This window comes from Nannobrachium achirus (genome assembly GCF_963921795.1).
Source record: "Nannobrachium achirus genome assembly, chromosome: 11".
Classification (NCBI taxonomy): domain Eukaryota; kingdom Metazoa; phylum Chordata; class Actinopteri; order Myctophiformes; family Myctophidae; genus Nannobrachium; species Nannobrachium achirus.
Genome location: NC_137820.1, coordinates 13,296,139 through 13,312,317, shown reverse-complemented (window position 1 = coordinate 13,312,317; position 16,179 = coordinate 13,296,139). Strand labels below are relative to the sequence as shown.

The 16,179-nt window shown below is 40.0% G+C and overlaps 1 protein-coding gene across 1 annotated transcript in view; it reads right to left on the bottom strand.

The window, feature by feature from the left end:
- Nucleotides 1–16,179, bottom strand: part of vps9d1 (VPS9 domain containing 1) — a 28,908-nt gene that overhangs the window by 7,159 nt on the left and 5,570 nt on the right. Inside the window, exons 6-15 of the mRNA XM_080736500.1 lie at nt 13,790–13,852; nt 13,556–13,608; nt 12,651–12,738; nt 12,447–12,532; nt 11,389–11,537; nt 9,451–9,705; nt 8,356–8,485; nt 7,273–7,478; nt 5,339–5,423; nt 124–228 (exon numbers count right to left, since the gene is read on the bottom strand). Coding sequence (XP_080592626.1) covers nt 124–228; nt 5,339–5,423; nt 7,273–7,478; nt 8,356–8,485; nt 9,451–9,705; nt 11,389–11,537; nt 12,447–12,532; nt 12,651–12,738; nt 13,556–13,608; nt 13,790–13,852 — 1,220 coding nt within the window. The remainder of the gene's footprint in view (nt 1–123; nt 229–5,338; nt 5,424–7,272; nt 7,479–8,355; nt 8,486–9,450; nt 9,706–11,388; nt 11,538–12,446; nt 12,533–12,650; nt 12,739–13,555; nt 13,609–13,789; nt 13,853–16,179) is intronic.

The window sequence follows — 16,179 nt, the reverse complement described above, 5'->3', positions numbered from 1 at the left end:
TTTCACCTGAGGAAACTGTGGCACCTATACGAGACCGGCTATCATGTTTCTAAAATCTATTTTACAAACTAATAAAGCAAGGAGGAGGAGACTTCCATTCAACATTTCCCCCTTCATACTCACCCCTCGTGAATGAACTCCTCTATGGCAGCGCATTCAGACACCAGCTGAGGACACTCACAGCGCAGCGCCACAAAGGACAGGATGGGCAACAAGTCATCTGCACCACTATGAAAAGATTCAGAGGGAAGAGAAAAGCAACAGAGTAGGTTGGTATTACATAAACTACATGTGAACAGAGAGCTAGAAGAATAGACAGCATGACTTTTACAGGGAATGATGACATGTGTGTCCCAAGGGATTGGCTGGGAAATAAATCAAATGCTGCTCCAAATGGGGATGAATGTTCAAAGATGGAAGTGATAAAGTGTTTCTCCCCCCCTGAGATCTGCGGGAGGATGAACTAGGGCCTAACAGATGATGAAAGCTTGATAGCATTCTCCCTAGCTGCAGACAGCGACCACTTGTTTATCAGCACTCACACGAATCTGCTGCTAGCTTGCGTGAGAAGGTAGGTAGCTGGCCCTAAACTAACCCGGCCACATGCAACTGGATCCTGGCGCGTGCAGGTTTGAGGAGGTGTGGACAAAGGCCCATGACCACAGGGAGTTAACAGCCCACACACAACCCCGAATAATAGTCTGTAAACACAAACGACTGTAAACACAAACTCAAAATCAAAACCGGTGTTTCAACATTCCAAGCTTACAATGAATTTCCACAACTGAACATTGATTTACACACACAATCAACGAGATCAAGCGGACGAGTTGGTTACGAATGAAATGCATCCATGCAGTCTAAGGACAATAGAAACAGGCAGTAACAATGTACCACCAAAGTAGGGAGAGAGGGAACGGAAGAGAAGCAATTAATCGAGTGAAAGAATGAAAGCGAGAGAAGAAAGGATATTAAACCAGACAAAGGCTCAGGAGGAAATCCAGCAACCAATTGGTCAAGAACAAAAGAAAAAGAAAAGGAAATAAAGGAAACGGAAATTGACGTGACAGCATGTCAGACTCAGAAACAAAAGGAGCAAGAATTGAAAAATGTAAACAGTACAGTAGAAGGCCAAAAGATTGAAATACTATTTGCACTTCTGCCAGTAGGTGAAACAGACAGGAAGAAAAAAAAAACGACATACCAGTTGTGAGTGTTGCGTTTGTTTTCGTTTGTTACGTTTTTGAGCAGTGCTCCTGGAAGGAGCCAAGCTCCTGAATCTTGGCACAAAGCGCTCAAAGTTTGTTGTACGCCCAGGGTCACATTGGCCAAGCTTCGTGTGACGCTTAATGACATTAACGAATAAAATAGCACCACTCACTCACTTCACACTAGGTGTGAAGTTATTCTCCACATAAATAGCCTACACATTTTCTTAACACCTCAGCAACGGTGAGCATTGAGCACCGCAGCAGTTGTTCAGTAATATTAATATCCTAACATTCTTTATTAGCCTATTATTTGGTTTTGTGGTGTCGATTTTGACACACACACACACACACACACACACACACACACACACACACACACACACACACACACACACACACACACACACACACACACACACACACACACACACACACACACACACACACACACACACACACACACACACACACACACACACAAGTTGAACAGATAATCCAGATCTACAAGCTGCTGTACAAGCGTTGTCAGCTTGTAGATCTGTTATACTACGGAGTAGGCTCCTCTTCTTGTTGCAGATGCCTTGTATAGGGTTAAAATTATTTCACACACACACACAAGTTGAACAGATAATCCAGATCTACAAGCTGCTGTACAAGCGTTGTCAGCTTGTAGATCTGTTATACTACGGAGTAGGCTCCTCTTCTTGTTGCAGATGCCTTGTATAGGGTTAAAATTATTTTTGATTCTTTGCAAACAATTTACACATGAATGCACATTCGATTTAAGGGTTGGGATTCATCATCTGGTTGTGCACAAATCATGTCTGTGCACACACGTTTATTGAATTCTACGTTGGCATCTTATTAGGAGCACGGCTACACTAAAATATAGTAAACATTTAAGAAGAGCTTTACGAACAAGGCCCAATTAATGAGAGTCAATGGAATCACTACAGCTTCTGATAAATGGATAAAATGACAGACAATGTTTGGACTTACATCATGCCCAGGTAGCTATAAAACCCCAGCCCATAGTTCTACCAATGTTCAACATTGCTTTAACTGCTTCCAGAATGTTTTAAGAATTTAAAGGAGCTATAGTCAACTTTTTCATTGTAGGGCCAACACTTTGTTTACATCCTAGTCTATAGACTAGAATGTAAACAAAGTGTCGGTCTGACAATGGCCAAAATGATTATTTTATCATTATTTTACGCTTGTTGTGGTCATTTTTGAATAGAAATACATATATGAAGCCTAACCCTAACACTTTCAAGAAAAGGTTGACTATGGCTCCTTTAACACATCGAAAACTGCTAACTGTTTTTTTTTTACATAGTCTAAGAAAAGCAGTTACATCTGGTCCTATACCTAACCATGATCAAAAAACAAACATTGCACATAGCCAGATGGAAGGCAAGGAAATACACAGTCCTAAATTACCCCCTTGACTAAGCCTCAATCAAATTAAGAGGAAAAAAGAAAGAAAACACACTTCTGTGTCATTGCAAAAGAACTGCCAGCGGCCACTGGCTACATTAAAGCATTCCTCAAAATAAGATCTGCTGTGACCAAAAGGTTCCAGTGCAGATTTAGACCTTTGAAAGTGACCGAGTTCAACATAAAGTTGCTTTCTGTTCACACCGCAATTTTCGATGGTGGCAATTAATTTCTCTTAAACACATGAACCCTAGCATCCCTATTCGGGAGTAAACAATCAGCGAAAATAGCAGATCTGTGAATAGGGCTGTCACAATTATTACATAAACGTCTAATCGTGATTATTAGACATAATCGTGATTATTATTCATAATCGCCATAATCGTTTCCATGTAAAAAATAGTGGAAATAGCCGATCTACAAGCTCACAACGCGACGCGTTGTGAGCTTGTAGATCTGCTATAGTGACAGCCCTATCTGTGAACTTGTAGACTGGTTATTTTCCCGCAAAAGATTTGGTGTAGAGGGAGAAAAGAAGTGTCCCTCGTATAGAGCCCTGGGAGACTGCGGTCAACTAAGTACACAGAGGGTTTACTGGTAATTGGTTACTAGGGCAATTACTGTACCATAACTTATCTAGAAGAAAGAAAAGACAAGATATATTTTTATCCCAGAGATTATCAGCGCTTCCCGACTCAGCTAAAAAGGTATCCTGTGTACAGTGTGTACGGTTTAGATTAACATGAATTAGCAGAGACATTTCATTCCGAGAAGCGAAAACGAAATAACTGCGATGCTTGAAACAAGTCAGACCGACGTCTTTAGAGTCGTGCTGTCCAATCAACTCCTCTATTGTGCCATCTCTGATCGTCACTTTGATGGAAGGAGACAGATATGGAGCAGCAGACACTGCCCCAGTCAAACAACAGTGTCCAAAAGGGGACACATGGGGACACGAGAGTGCATGTGGGAGATGGGATGTGAAACAAAGAGTATAGTAACGAGAGACATCAAGATAAATGAAATGCAGAGATGTTTTTATAAAGCAGGATTCTTTTCAGGCTGCATGACTTATTTTATTTCCCCTCAGTCCAAATGTTCTGAACTGGAATGTTATTGGTTTTCTGTCAGTGTTTGGGAGCCCCATTAAAATCTCCATTTGAGCTTAAGTTTGCAGACTTTCTATTTGAGCAAGCCGAGTTAAATGCTCCCTTTTCCCAACACACTGAACTCTTTTAGGTGAACAAGACAGTGGTTGATTAAATGTGTTCAATGCATTGAAAAGACAATTTTCCTAGCAACAAATGTCTTGCAACAGTGCAGTCATCATGGTCTATGTACAATTCTAACTCTATTCTAATTCTAGTGCATTCTGTGCGTTAGCTCGTTACACGCTCTATGATGTCTGACTTTATCTGCATCACCCTGTATTCAGCGACAGCCATTCCGTTGTACTCCCTCGCCAAAGCACCTTGGGTCAGATCCATTAAAAGCACCTTGGGTCAGATCCATTAGACTTGACAACCCACTTTCAGACTTGGCCAGGAAGAGGTAACTCTATAGAGGGGCATGTAGACCTAGGACAGCCCCCTGCTGTGCTGGACTTAACAGAGTATTGATGAGATGTGACAACTTCTAAAGGTGCCTCCACACCGAAAATACTACAGGAGACTCTTTCTAACTGTTCAGACTGCAAAGAACTGCAAAAAACGAAGCAATTTTTTTCTCCAGACAACTGCATGCCGACTGTAGTTACTGTACGCAGTTGTGCGCATGCGCACTGTGTTGCCAGGTCTGCTCGTTATAAGCGACTTTGATCCTGTTTTCTTATAATGTTGCTAGTTGTGGGTTACTTTTGTTTGGGCTTGTTTCTGAAGTGTAGTTCCTTATTTGGCCTTGCTTTCAACATTCTTTTAGAAAATAGCTAATGTAATAGAGCTCAATAGGTGAAACTGGTCGTTTTCTTTTGGGCTTGTTTTCATAGACCTGGTCGCTTGTTTCACACACAGAATCTAGCAATCGGACGGGGGAAGCGGAGATTTTACTCTGTGCAGTGTTTTTTTCTGCTCTTACCAATACAACACACATCACTATTACTAGCGTTGGTTTGGAGTTGATTAGAATAGGAAATTGAGAGTTGAGATTGTGAATATGCTATTAGTAAAAATATGCTATGGGAAAATGTCTCTGGCTTATTTTGTCTTGGTTTTGCAGCAGTAGCAAACTAATGGTCCATTCTACAACTCCCTCAATCCTACCGACGGCCAAACCCAATGTGAAGTGAGCGGTGGTCGTGCTTGCATAACGTCTTCAGACTAGGATATATGTCTAGGATGTACAGGCTACAGACACACACACACATTGCTATGGCAAAACGCTGAGGAGTACAGGCTACAGACACACACACACATTGCTATGGCAAAACGCTAAGGAGTACAGGCTACAGGCTACAGACACACACACACATTGCTATGGCAAAACGCTGAGGAGTACAGGCTACAGACACACACACACAGCCACTCTATGGAGCGGTCTACCACCGCTCAAAAATATACATTTTGTATGAGAATTGAGACGACGTGAATTTAGGGTGGGTTAATTTAGCTGTTAGGTTGTGTGCTTCCTATGGAGAGAAAATAAATGTAGTTCATCTTCATCAGTAATGGTGAGGAAATCATGTCACTCACATGGCAGCCGTTTTGGGTGCAGAATCCCCCTCGTGGAGACCTCTGTAGTCCTCAGCACAGGCACAGATCAGACGCAATGTTCTAACTGCAAAACACAAGTTAGCATTTGAATGAGATTCAAGATATACAGTACAGAACAGTAAGGTCCAAGATGCAGATAACTGACATCTGGGATTGTTCCTTTTTTTTTTTAGCAATGGTCCACCAGGCTTGGGTATCGAACCTGTCAGGCATCAGAGTCTATATGTGGTACACACCTTAACCACTCGGGATTATTATTATCATCATCGCATAAGTGCCTCGAAGTTGAGCCACCTAGGGGCCTGTCTCACAAAGAACCACACATGTATGAGTTCTAAGAGCAAGGACCACTGTACTTACAGTATATACAGTACATTATCAGATTTTTAACCCATTTAGAACAGGTACACATTATTGTGTATCATTATTTTATGCTTTAACTATTGAAAAATAGCAGGTATACAAGCTCACAGCGCGGCACCGAGTGCCGTGCTGCGAGCTTGTAGATCTGCTATTTTTGAAAAATCGTGAAAATTAGAATTTTGACCCGATTCTATAAGTGTCTTTTGAATCCTTCTAAGATCTTTTGAAAAACCTATGTTTCTATGTCAGCAACCTGGCTAGCCATTGTCAAAGAAAAGGTCCTTTTCACTTAAATGGAGCTCAGTTAGCCTGTTCTTGAGAGACTACTATGTCAGTGGTTCTCAAACCTTTTCATGTGAAGGAACCCCAAAATGATATTTATTTGGCCACGGATCCCCATCTCAAAATATTTAGTTCCAGGGACCACCCAGAAGCAAAATTTGAGTTACAAATGTTTGCTTTGAAAATACATATAGTCAAATATTTGCACACATTTTCACGACTTTTTCAATAATAGTAGATCTACAAGCTCGCAGCGCGGCACTCGGTGCCACGCTGTGAGCTTGTATATCTGCTATTTTTCACTGGTTAAAGCATTCAATAATTCTAGGCCTTTAACTGAGTGCACCTGCTGCATCCAGTGGTTTCTCAGCATTGTGGTCCCTGTGAAGTGCTCTTAGTTTTGTGATCCTAAATCTACAGGATTCTCTAGGAAAGGTAAGAACATTTCCTGAGTGTACCTGGGAATGGCTGTTCTGACAGTTGATTACTCTGCAAGCTGCTCCAAATCCATAATCCTGAATTTAAATTGCCCTGAAGAGATTAGGCGTAGTGATGTACCCTGGTAATAAGTGATCCACCATTGTGAGACAGACTTGGTTAGACCAAGTTTACCCAAGTTTCAATTTCAGCAAGAAGTACAGTAAATCCTGCTTTAGAGATGCACGCCAACAGGTGGGACTGACACTTGATTTATATACAAATTTGTGAGCTTTAGATTGGCTATTTTTGGTTAGACAATGTAATAGGTTAAGTCATCACTCACTACTAAGTCTCATAATTGTGTCTTTTTCCCCATTACTTTCTTTCTGTAGAAAGACATAAATAGACTAATAGCAACATGAAAGGTACACCCCAATGGCCAAATTCGTCTTAATCTAGAAGGGGTTAGTCAGATAACAGTGGGGGAAAAAAACAGCATTGTTTACAATTTGTCACATCAAACTTGATGGTGGTCTCAAGTGTCTCAACAGCGTGTGTCAAAGTGTCTCAATATCGAATGTAAAAGCATTTCAGTAGTAAGTATAAGACTGTCTCATTAGTGTGTGTAAAAGTGTTTCATGATTTTCGTCCCAAACGGCCCCTCATAGTCTCCAAAACATATACACACACACTAAAAATATTGTTATGATCTGGATCTCTTCAAATATCCATTATGCGGTAGTGAATAAACAGTATCCAGAGTAGATATGACTCAGATGCAGATGCTTGCCCTGAAAGGCATCTTGTGAGGGAAAAAATCATAACAAAAACTTTTGATTGTGACTCACCAATACAATCCAGCTTCCTCTGTGGACTGCAGTCTTTACATAGAAGCTTCAACTCCTGTACTGGAGCCTCATAGGGATAGGAACCTTTTAGTGTGCTAGGATCCCGTGGGAACAGTTTCAGAGGAACACCCACATCTACAGGCGACGCATTACAATACAGCTTCATACTGTGCTCGAACGCCAGCTCCCTTTTCCTGTGCACCTTCCTGCACAACCACAGATAGAAGACAAAACACTGGAGTTTAATGTCTATCCAAAACCAATGCAGGGAAATGGTTATGAGAATATAGATCAGTGGTACAACAAAGCAGAACATTTCATTACATGACATTATGCCAGTAAGATGCATCCACGTTTATATTTGTATAAATCCTTGAAAAGTTAATGATTATAGAAAACTGCAATCCTTATACCACTGTTGTATATTTGATGTTTGTACAAAAGAAGCTGCTACTCTTATTAGTGTACCACTTCATAGCCTTAAATGCTTCATTTGAAAATCAAATAAACAAAGTAAAAAAAAAAGAAAAAAGAAAGAAAGAAATGATTATATTTGTATAATGCCATGAAGGTCCAACTGCTCTTATGCATGAAGGCCAGATTATACTAGTCTAATATGAACAATACTCTATGTACAACAAGGGAAGGGCATGGATCTACTACATTTCTAAATCAATAGTGCCACCCTCTGGTGGTACAAATTAATTTGACATAGCCACACAAAAACTGAACTGGTCTGTTATATCCAAAAACAAATCATGAACTCTCTTCTAGTAACCCACAAGCATCTTTTTGTACCAAAGTCCTGATGTCAAACCCACGCCTCCTGGGCCATGAAGATGAGCTGACGTGAGATTTGAACGCACCATATGCTCAAGTCAGTGATAGAATGATAAATCCTGAAAGTGGCGGTGATCTCGGCTTATGCCAGTTTTTCAGTTTGAGTTTGATAGAGGGCGGCAATTAAATCTAGATTCAACCTTAAAATGAAACATAGCCTGTACACCAGAAAACAAGTCTTGGGTTGCCAGATAACATCACACCTAACCCAGACTTTTAAGCAAAGCTATTTTAAGAGATTACCTGAAGAGAGCCAACAGGGGCTTCCACAGTGGTCTGAAAAAAGCTTCCTCTATGCTGGCTACACACAGGTCCTTTGAGCTGGCTGTGTTCAGACACTCGAAGGACAGTAAACAGAGGGACAGCAGCTGATCTGAAATACAAAGAAAAGGTACACCCAAAACAAAGATCAGCTTCATCGCTAATGTTAAAAACCACAACCCAAGGCAAAAATCTTGGTGTAGTCATGCATTCAGATCTCAATTTTAACTGCCACATGAATACAAATACAAAGTCATCCTATATCACCCTAAGAATAATATCAAAGTCATCTCTCAGCAAGACTTAGAAAAACGTATCGATGCATTCATGCAGTAGATTCAGAATACCGCTGCTCGAGACCTGAATAAAGTGGATATGGACTAGATCACTCCAGTTCTCACATCTTTGCACCGGCTCCCTGTCTGTCAAAGAATTGATTTCAAAATACTACAGTTGATTTATAAAGCATTCAATGGTTTAGGGCCAACATTTTCTCTGGCGCTACATTATGAACCATCCAGACCTCTCAGGTCGTCTGGGGCAGGTCTGCGTTCTGTCCCCAGAATCAGAACTAAACGTGAGGAGCAGCATTCAGTTTTAACTCATTCACTGCACCAGTAAATACAGTGCGTGTTTGTTGTTTGTTGTTTTCACTTGCACTGCATAACACAGCAGCAGAGTTGTGCCGTTTCCATGAAAACAATAGACATGAAGAGGATGCAGTTCTAACTTTTCGATGACGTCATTTCACATGTTCCGGTTCCGGGGTGGTTCCAATTATTTTATATGAGCTGGGGCTGATCGCCAATTCATGAAAAATGCAATAAAAGAAAAAATACGGAAAATACAATTTTGGCAGTCAGGGCAAAAGTCAATGATTTAATGCATCACATATTGTATCTGGACATTTCTGTTTGCCGCTGCCTTTTGGGATTCTTTTTCATCATTCTTCTGCACTGTAATTTTACAATACATTTTCAGTATTTTATTCAAAGTTATATTCAAATGTGCTTTTAACAATGTGTTTATTTTGCTCTGTGTCTTGATGTTTTATGTAACGAAGTTCAACATGCTCACCAATAGCAATATGAATGTCTTTGACAATGGCCTTCAGGTGTTCTTTCAGCGCACTCGATTCCAGCTCCTGGATGTGGCTCTCCTCCATTCCCGGCTGCAACGATGTTTCATGTGTCAGGTCTGCATTGGAGCCAGTGTCTTGAGATGGAGCCCAGTCCAGCTGGGTCAAGAATTGTTCTAGGTCCTCGAACGAGTTATCCCGGTCCAGCGCCACAGGCATGTGTAACTCCTGTCCACCTTCCTCCTCGGGGATATCTGTTCAAGAGAAATCCAGATTTAAGAGTTTTAATTTTGGTTGAAAACACAATTTTTGCTAAGTTTGCAGCTAGCATCCAAACGGCTGTGTTTTTTCACTCTTTGAAAAACTAAAAAGATTGTACTTTCAAAACTCTGCTCACCCAATTTAGTTGTGAAAACTCCGGCATTCTATTATAGTGTGAATAGTGGAAACCGAGACCTTTTGAAAATGATGACGCAGACACCGACGTTCACTTCCTGACAGGATCTTATCGGTCACAACATGGCCTTCCCTGATTGGTCACATCCCTCTATCACATGACTAACTATTCTAGTGGTTAATTCCACTTGGATAACCAATAGAGATGGACCGATTGCAAAATTCTTGGCCGATACCGATCCACCGGTTTTATGAAGGTCTGACCTGCCAAAACCGATTTTTCCGATACCGATTTCTTTAGCTAAGAACTAGGAAATAGGGTTGCTCCAATACCCTTTTGTTTCAGGCCAAGTAGGCCTACAAGACATACTTCAATTTGAGTACCAATAAGCTAGAAGAACACTAATGCCAAATCAATCACAATAGTACAATATCCAAAATCACAGACAATATCCAGTCTAATATGACCGTCTGGACTAGGCAGGAGGAAAGCAGGTGACGCATGCTTTTTTCCCCCCTTCTTTTTGGAGACGACATTGACACAGGATTATGGAATATATCCTTACATTGCAAAGGTAATCAGCACCATCTGTATTCTGTAGGCTGCCTCCAAGTAGACTGGCTGCTACTTGCTAATGTTTACGTCACAGGACCGAGCATCATGCTGTGCAGTGCAAGAGATACAATTGGCTGATACCGATGTCCATCCCTAATAACCAATTACATGCATTGTTGACCCCATCGTCAATGCAAGCAGCTGTTGATAAGTTCAATTCTGTATCCTAAACTACACTAAAGAATAGCCTACATAGAATGTGACAATTCTTCAAAAACCCTATGACCCACTGTGAACTAACCCAAACCCTAAAGTTTTATCTGAATGCTATTTCTTTTAATAACATGCTATTGTTATCCCATTAATCTTGGATTACGGTATGCACTGTGTGTACTTTTAGTTGATTGTATTGATGTCCTCACAGGCCAAGTACTAGGGATGAGGGGACATTAGTGTATGCAATGCATGCAGGTCATTTTTTATAACAAACTTTCGGTCATACCTGTACTGACCCTGAAAATAACTTGTTTATAGACCATCAGACATTGGATTGAACCACATGCACCATGCGCACAGACGCACACTTGCCATGAACCTATGGTGAGCACCATAAGATCACTGAATGGCCATTTGACACGGCAAATGTTAAGCCTTTTTCCTCTAAATCAGTGGACCCAAACTAGGGAATTCAGCAGATGTATAAGCTCACAAAGTGTCGCTTCGTGCCACATTGTGAGCTTGTAGATCGGCTATTTTCACAAATTCTTAAACATTTGTTTTCTAATTTATGGAATTTTAGATTTTCTTTTATTTATTAGTGAAATTACTTAATTCATGAAAATCTTTTGGGGAATGTTTTTTGAAAAGGCTTTGAAATAATAATAATTAAGACCCATAGAATGTGTCCGCGACCCACAAATGTGTCCTAACCCTGTGTTGTGGAACCAGTGCTCTCAATGACCAGGACCATCTCTGTCAGCCATACCTGGGGGGACCAGACCGTGGGAACTACTAGAGGGAGTCAGCGATGGAGCAGGGAAGGAGGTTGGACCTTTACTGACGATAGGATACAGCCTGTTGTACACTCTGTACTGCTGCCTCCTCAGTAGCTTCATCACAGGGTGATCAGATCGGCTGAGGAGACAGACAAAGCAAAGCAAATTCCTATGTGTATTACACAATGGTTAATAAAGTAATCTGAATCTGAATCTGAGACATTTAGAAAACACATACATTGCATATTGCAGTTACAGGGACTGCCCCATGGTTCGAACTCCCGTTGGTCCAAACTCCATCAGCAGGTTTGCTACTCACCAGCGTCGGCAGGTTAGCTACTCACCAGCGTTAGTTTTACTGAAGGTTAGGTTTAGGCATAGTTTTACTGAGGTTAGGGTTAAGGTTAGGTTTAGGCATAGTTTTACTGAGGTTAGGGTTATGGTTAAGGTTAGGTTTAGGTGGTCAGACCAAAGGGAGTTCGAACCAAGGACATGTTACCTGCAGTTACAAAAGCTATGCTAAAAGGATAAAACAAAAATCTCCGGGGCTTTTATATTAATAAGACACCATAAAAAAAATGTTTGTTAGGGTGGAAATCTCTGGCTCCTCCTTCTATAGAGTGTGTCTTAAAGACATTTCAAACTGAAAAATATTAAATTCACACTCAAGAGGTGCAACAGACTTTTTTTCTTTTTTTGTTTCACTTCTTTCTTTTCCCTGTTGACAACCATTTGTCACACACTTTGAAGGCCTGACAACATTTAAGTTCCTACGAATTGATTAATATTATGCCCATATTAAACTGATTTAAACTAGCTTGTTTATATCTGGAATGATCTTCTTGACTAGTGGAGGCCGAAGGTGATGAATGTAAACATTTGTATACAGCATATCACCTGTATAGCTATACACTATTCCTCAATTTTGATAACTGATATCAACTGATGTTATTAGTAATATTCTTCATTTCATTTTCAGCTTTTCATTAAAATAAATGTTGCTTTATTGTGTGTATACAACCTTATCGAAGTCAAACATGTTCAGTACCTGAGCAGGTATGATACCAGTCCTGAAACCAAAGTGGCATCATCAGGATTCTTCGTCATGTTGGATTTCCACAATTTAGGCCAATCCTGCAAGTCAAATAGATGTCCCAAATAAAACACTTCATAGAAAACTACTGAAATCACAAATCAATATATTGCAACTCCAACGTTCTTTGAATTGTACACAAAGATGAGAAACACTCACATGGTCTTGCTCATACTCCAGAACATTGGCATAAAGAATTCTCTGCTCTTGCTCCTCTGGAGTCACTGTCCCTGATGCTGCAAATCTCCTGCAATTAGAACATGAACATACAACCACAATAAAAGGTCAACATCTGCTGCCACCTTTTTAACTGACTTAACAGCTTTGTCAACTGTTCTAGGATCAGGACATCCCGTACCATTTCTTTGCCCTGATAACCGTTAACCCTGCAAGACCCGAATTAATTTCTACTGGCCAAATTTTATTTTTTTAAATAAATCAGATGCTGTCGTAGGAGTCCTAATCACAGGAAAATGTAATGTTAAAAAATTAATAATGTTTTTGTAAGGTTTTATATCCATAAATCATAAATCATGCTCTAATTTGCATTTTGGGGACATTTTTCACAATAATAACATATGTACATGTTCTAGACATTCTAATGATCACGAAAAAATTGCATTTTACTTATGTTTTAGTGAGGAATAGCTTCAGTTAAAAAGTGAGATGTTGTTCGTCCAGACGCTGGAATTTCAACTTCTCTGGGAGGTGTGAATGTCAGCCCCTGTGGGGGGTATTTATATGCAGATAGCGTGGCCAATGGCATTGTAATACTAAACAATAGGATTTAATGGTGATGTTAATGTGAAAAAAGAACAGGAAAACTAACTATAACATTTTTTTTAAAATGATTTAAAGAATGTTGCCAAAAAGCAATGCTGGGCCTTGCAGGGTTAAGGCAGAAAAGCCCAGGAAAAAATAATATAGGCTAATAATAATAAACTGAAGAATATTTTAATTCAAGGGACGTGTTACAGTGTGTGTGTGTGTGTGTGTGTGTGTGTGTGTGTGTGTGTGTGTGTGTGTGTGTGTGTGTGTGTGTGGGTGCGTGCGTGTGTGTCTACCTGTTAGCCTCCTCCTGCAACCTCTGTCTTCTTTCCTCCATTTTTCTTTGAAGCTGATCGCATTAACAAATATTAAGGAATCCACCAGCCTTCATGACAAGGACCATGAAATCACTTACAAAAGAGAGTGCCCTGTGAGAATCTGTGATAAGCTGCCACACTTGGCCACGTGGGAAACTGGAATGTTACAAGCACTACACAGAGACTAGTAGCGCAAACACATAATGAGGATACAGCATCCTGTCTTGCTTTGGCTATGATGAGGTTCTCCATCATCTGCCTCTGAAGAGACAAGGTCTGCAAAGGGGAAAACAAAGAATGTTCCTTTAAGCCTGTACAATATATTTCATATACTATAACTGCATGCAGAAAAACAGTTGCTTGGAGTGTGCTCAGATTATGGACAGTAGTTTGATATCAAGTTTAATGAACTTTAATCCCCAAAAGAGTGATTATGAAAACTAAGGTGCCTCGGAAAGGCAGCATTCCCCTCTTTTTATCTGGCAGACAAGGTGCTCAATGTTGTAGACAAGGTCACATATCTGGGTCACATCATTAGGGATGATGTCTGTGATGATGTTCAGAGAAAGTACTGTAAACTGTATGCTACCTGGACAGTGGACACAAAGGTAAATATAATAAGTTGTGAGGGTATGATGTAGACAAGTGCCAGCTAATTGTTTAATTGGTTTAACCCTAAGAAAAGCAACATTATAGGTAGGCCTACTCTTGTTTCTGGAGACAATGGAGAGGGCTATGTATGTTTTTTAGATGTGCCGCTTTTTTATGGTTTTGTTTTGTTATCTCCTGTATTGTCTTTAATTAATATGGACCTATTAGAGTCTGAAATAAAGATTGATATATTTACCTAAAATAAATAAACTCAACATTTGAAAAGCATTTTAAGATCTTCAATACTCAAGAAGAAAGGCAAACTATATGAAACCAGTGTGCCTTGGATTAAACTGTTGGGTAAATCAAATTTCTATCTGAAAAATAAAATAATAAAACAAGATCTCCTTTTGATCCCACTTACGGTGAGCCATTGCTACAAGAGGAAAGGACATTAGAAATCAAAACATTGTTTCAGCCAAGCTCTGGTCCATAGGCTGCTCAACCTCTCGTCTGTAGTAAAAATACACTTTCGCTACTCACCAAAACAAAGACGGTTCTAAGATGTTGAAAGCCTACTTTCCTTAGTGGCAACACTCGGAGTCACCCAGCTCACGTCTAAAATACACTTTTTGTCCAGAAAATAAAATATTTCACTGGAACTTTTAGCTACTCCACAGCGCCCTCTACCGATCTTGTCAATAGAAAATTCCATTGACCAGATTTTGCCTTCCGGTGAAATATTTTCTTTTCTGGATAAAAAGTCTATTTAGACGTGAGGCGGGGGGCGCAGAGTGTTCCCAGTTCCCACTAAGGAAAGTAGGCTTTCAACGCGCTAAAGCCATCTTTGTTTTGGTGATTAGTGAAACTGTTTAACTGTATTTTTATTTTTTTACTACAGACGAGAAGGGTGCGCAGCCTTTCCTGTGGGAACAGGGATAATCGGTGACATAGCGTGAGAACTCATTCTAACGCTATGGACCAGAGCTAGTTTCAGCCCAATTTTCATTCCAATAATAGGATATTCGTCTTTTGTAATTAACGTTTCTCAATATAACTGCGTACAGTAAAAAAAAAAAAAAAAAAAAAAAAAAAAGTTTTGATGACAAGCTAATTCTAGAACCACAAGTTACAAGCCACAAGCCACGCAGTTACATTGCCTCAACCATCAAACTGTAATATTTGTTTGGTGTGTAATAAGGATGCATACTTCATTAAAAACAAAGTAAACATTGCAGGTTATTGAACAAGAACAACCAATATGAACCGATCGCGTCTTGCCCATTCTCAAAATGCTACCTCCCAATGATGATGCGATGCACGACTCATCTAGGCAGAGGAACCAAACCTATCGTTTACTTTACCTTTACAAGTGCCTTTAATGTTCTCCAGAGAGTTGCAGGCTCCATGTGACGGTTACCACGGCGGAACATTCTCCGTATCTGAATGATAACATGCATGCACTCTCTCATTGATTAAGTTGACTGTCTATCTACATGATATCGAAGAAAGAAAAGTTTGATGAGATCTATCAATAATACTAATCGCATAGCTTACCATTTCGTAACTGTTTTGTTGCCGTTTCACCAAGGATATTACAGTATGTGGCGATTGGCGAGGAGAGAACGTTCTGTTAGAATCACACGTTCTGAATCGATATTTAGCGCTAACTGTGAACGATGCGGCTATCTTCCCGACAACACTTCCAAAGTTCCCATTCCCTGCATCAGCAGACAGCGTAGATTGAATGAATTGACTGGGCGAAGTGGGCGTGTCTATTTAGTGTGGTAACCGTTTGATTTCGGCTGTTTTAGTTAATTGTTTACTACTGCATAGCCTACATATAGGAATTTAAATTGTATTTTATTTTAAAATGTATGTAAAAACAACATTGACTTGATTTATTAGTCTGGTAGACTGACTTTCTTTCTTTACTAATCAGGGGATATTAATAAAACCTGGGAATAAATTCCTTACCAAGGAATCTCTTGTTTGTAAAGGTGTCTAGTAAC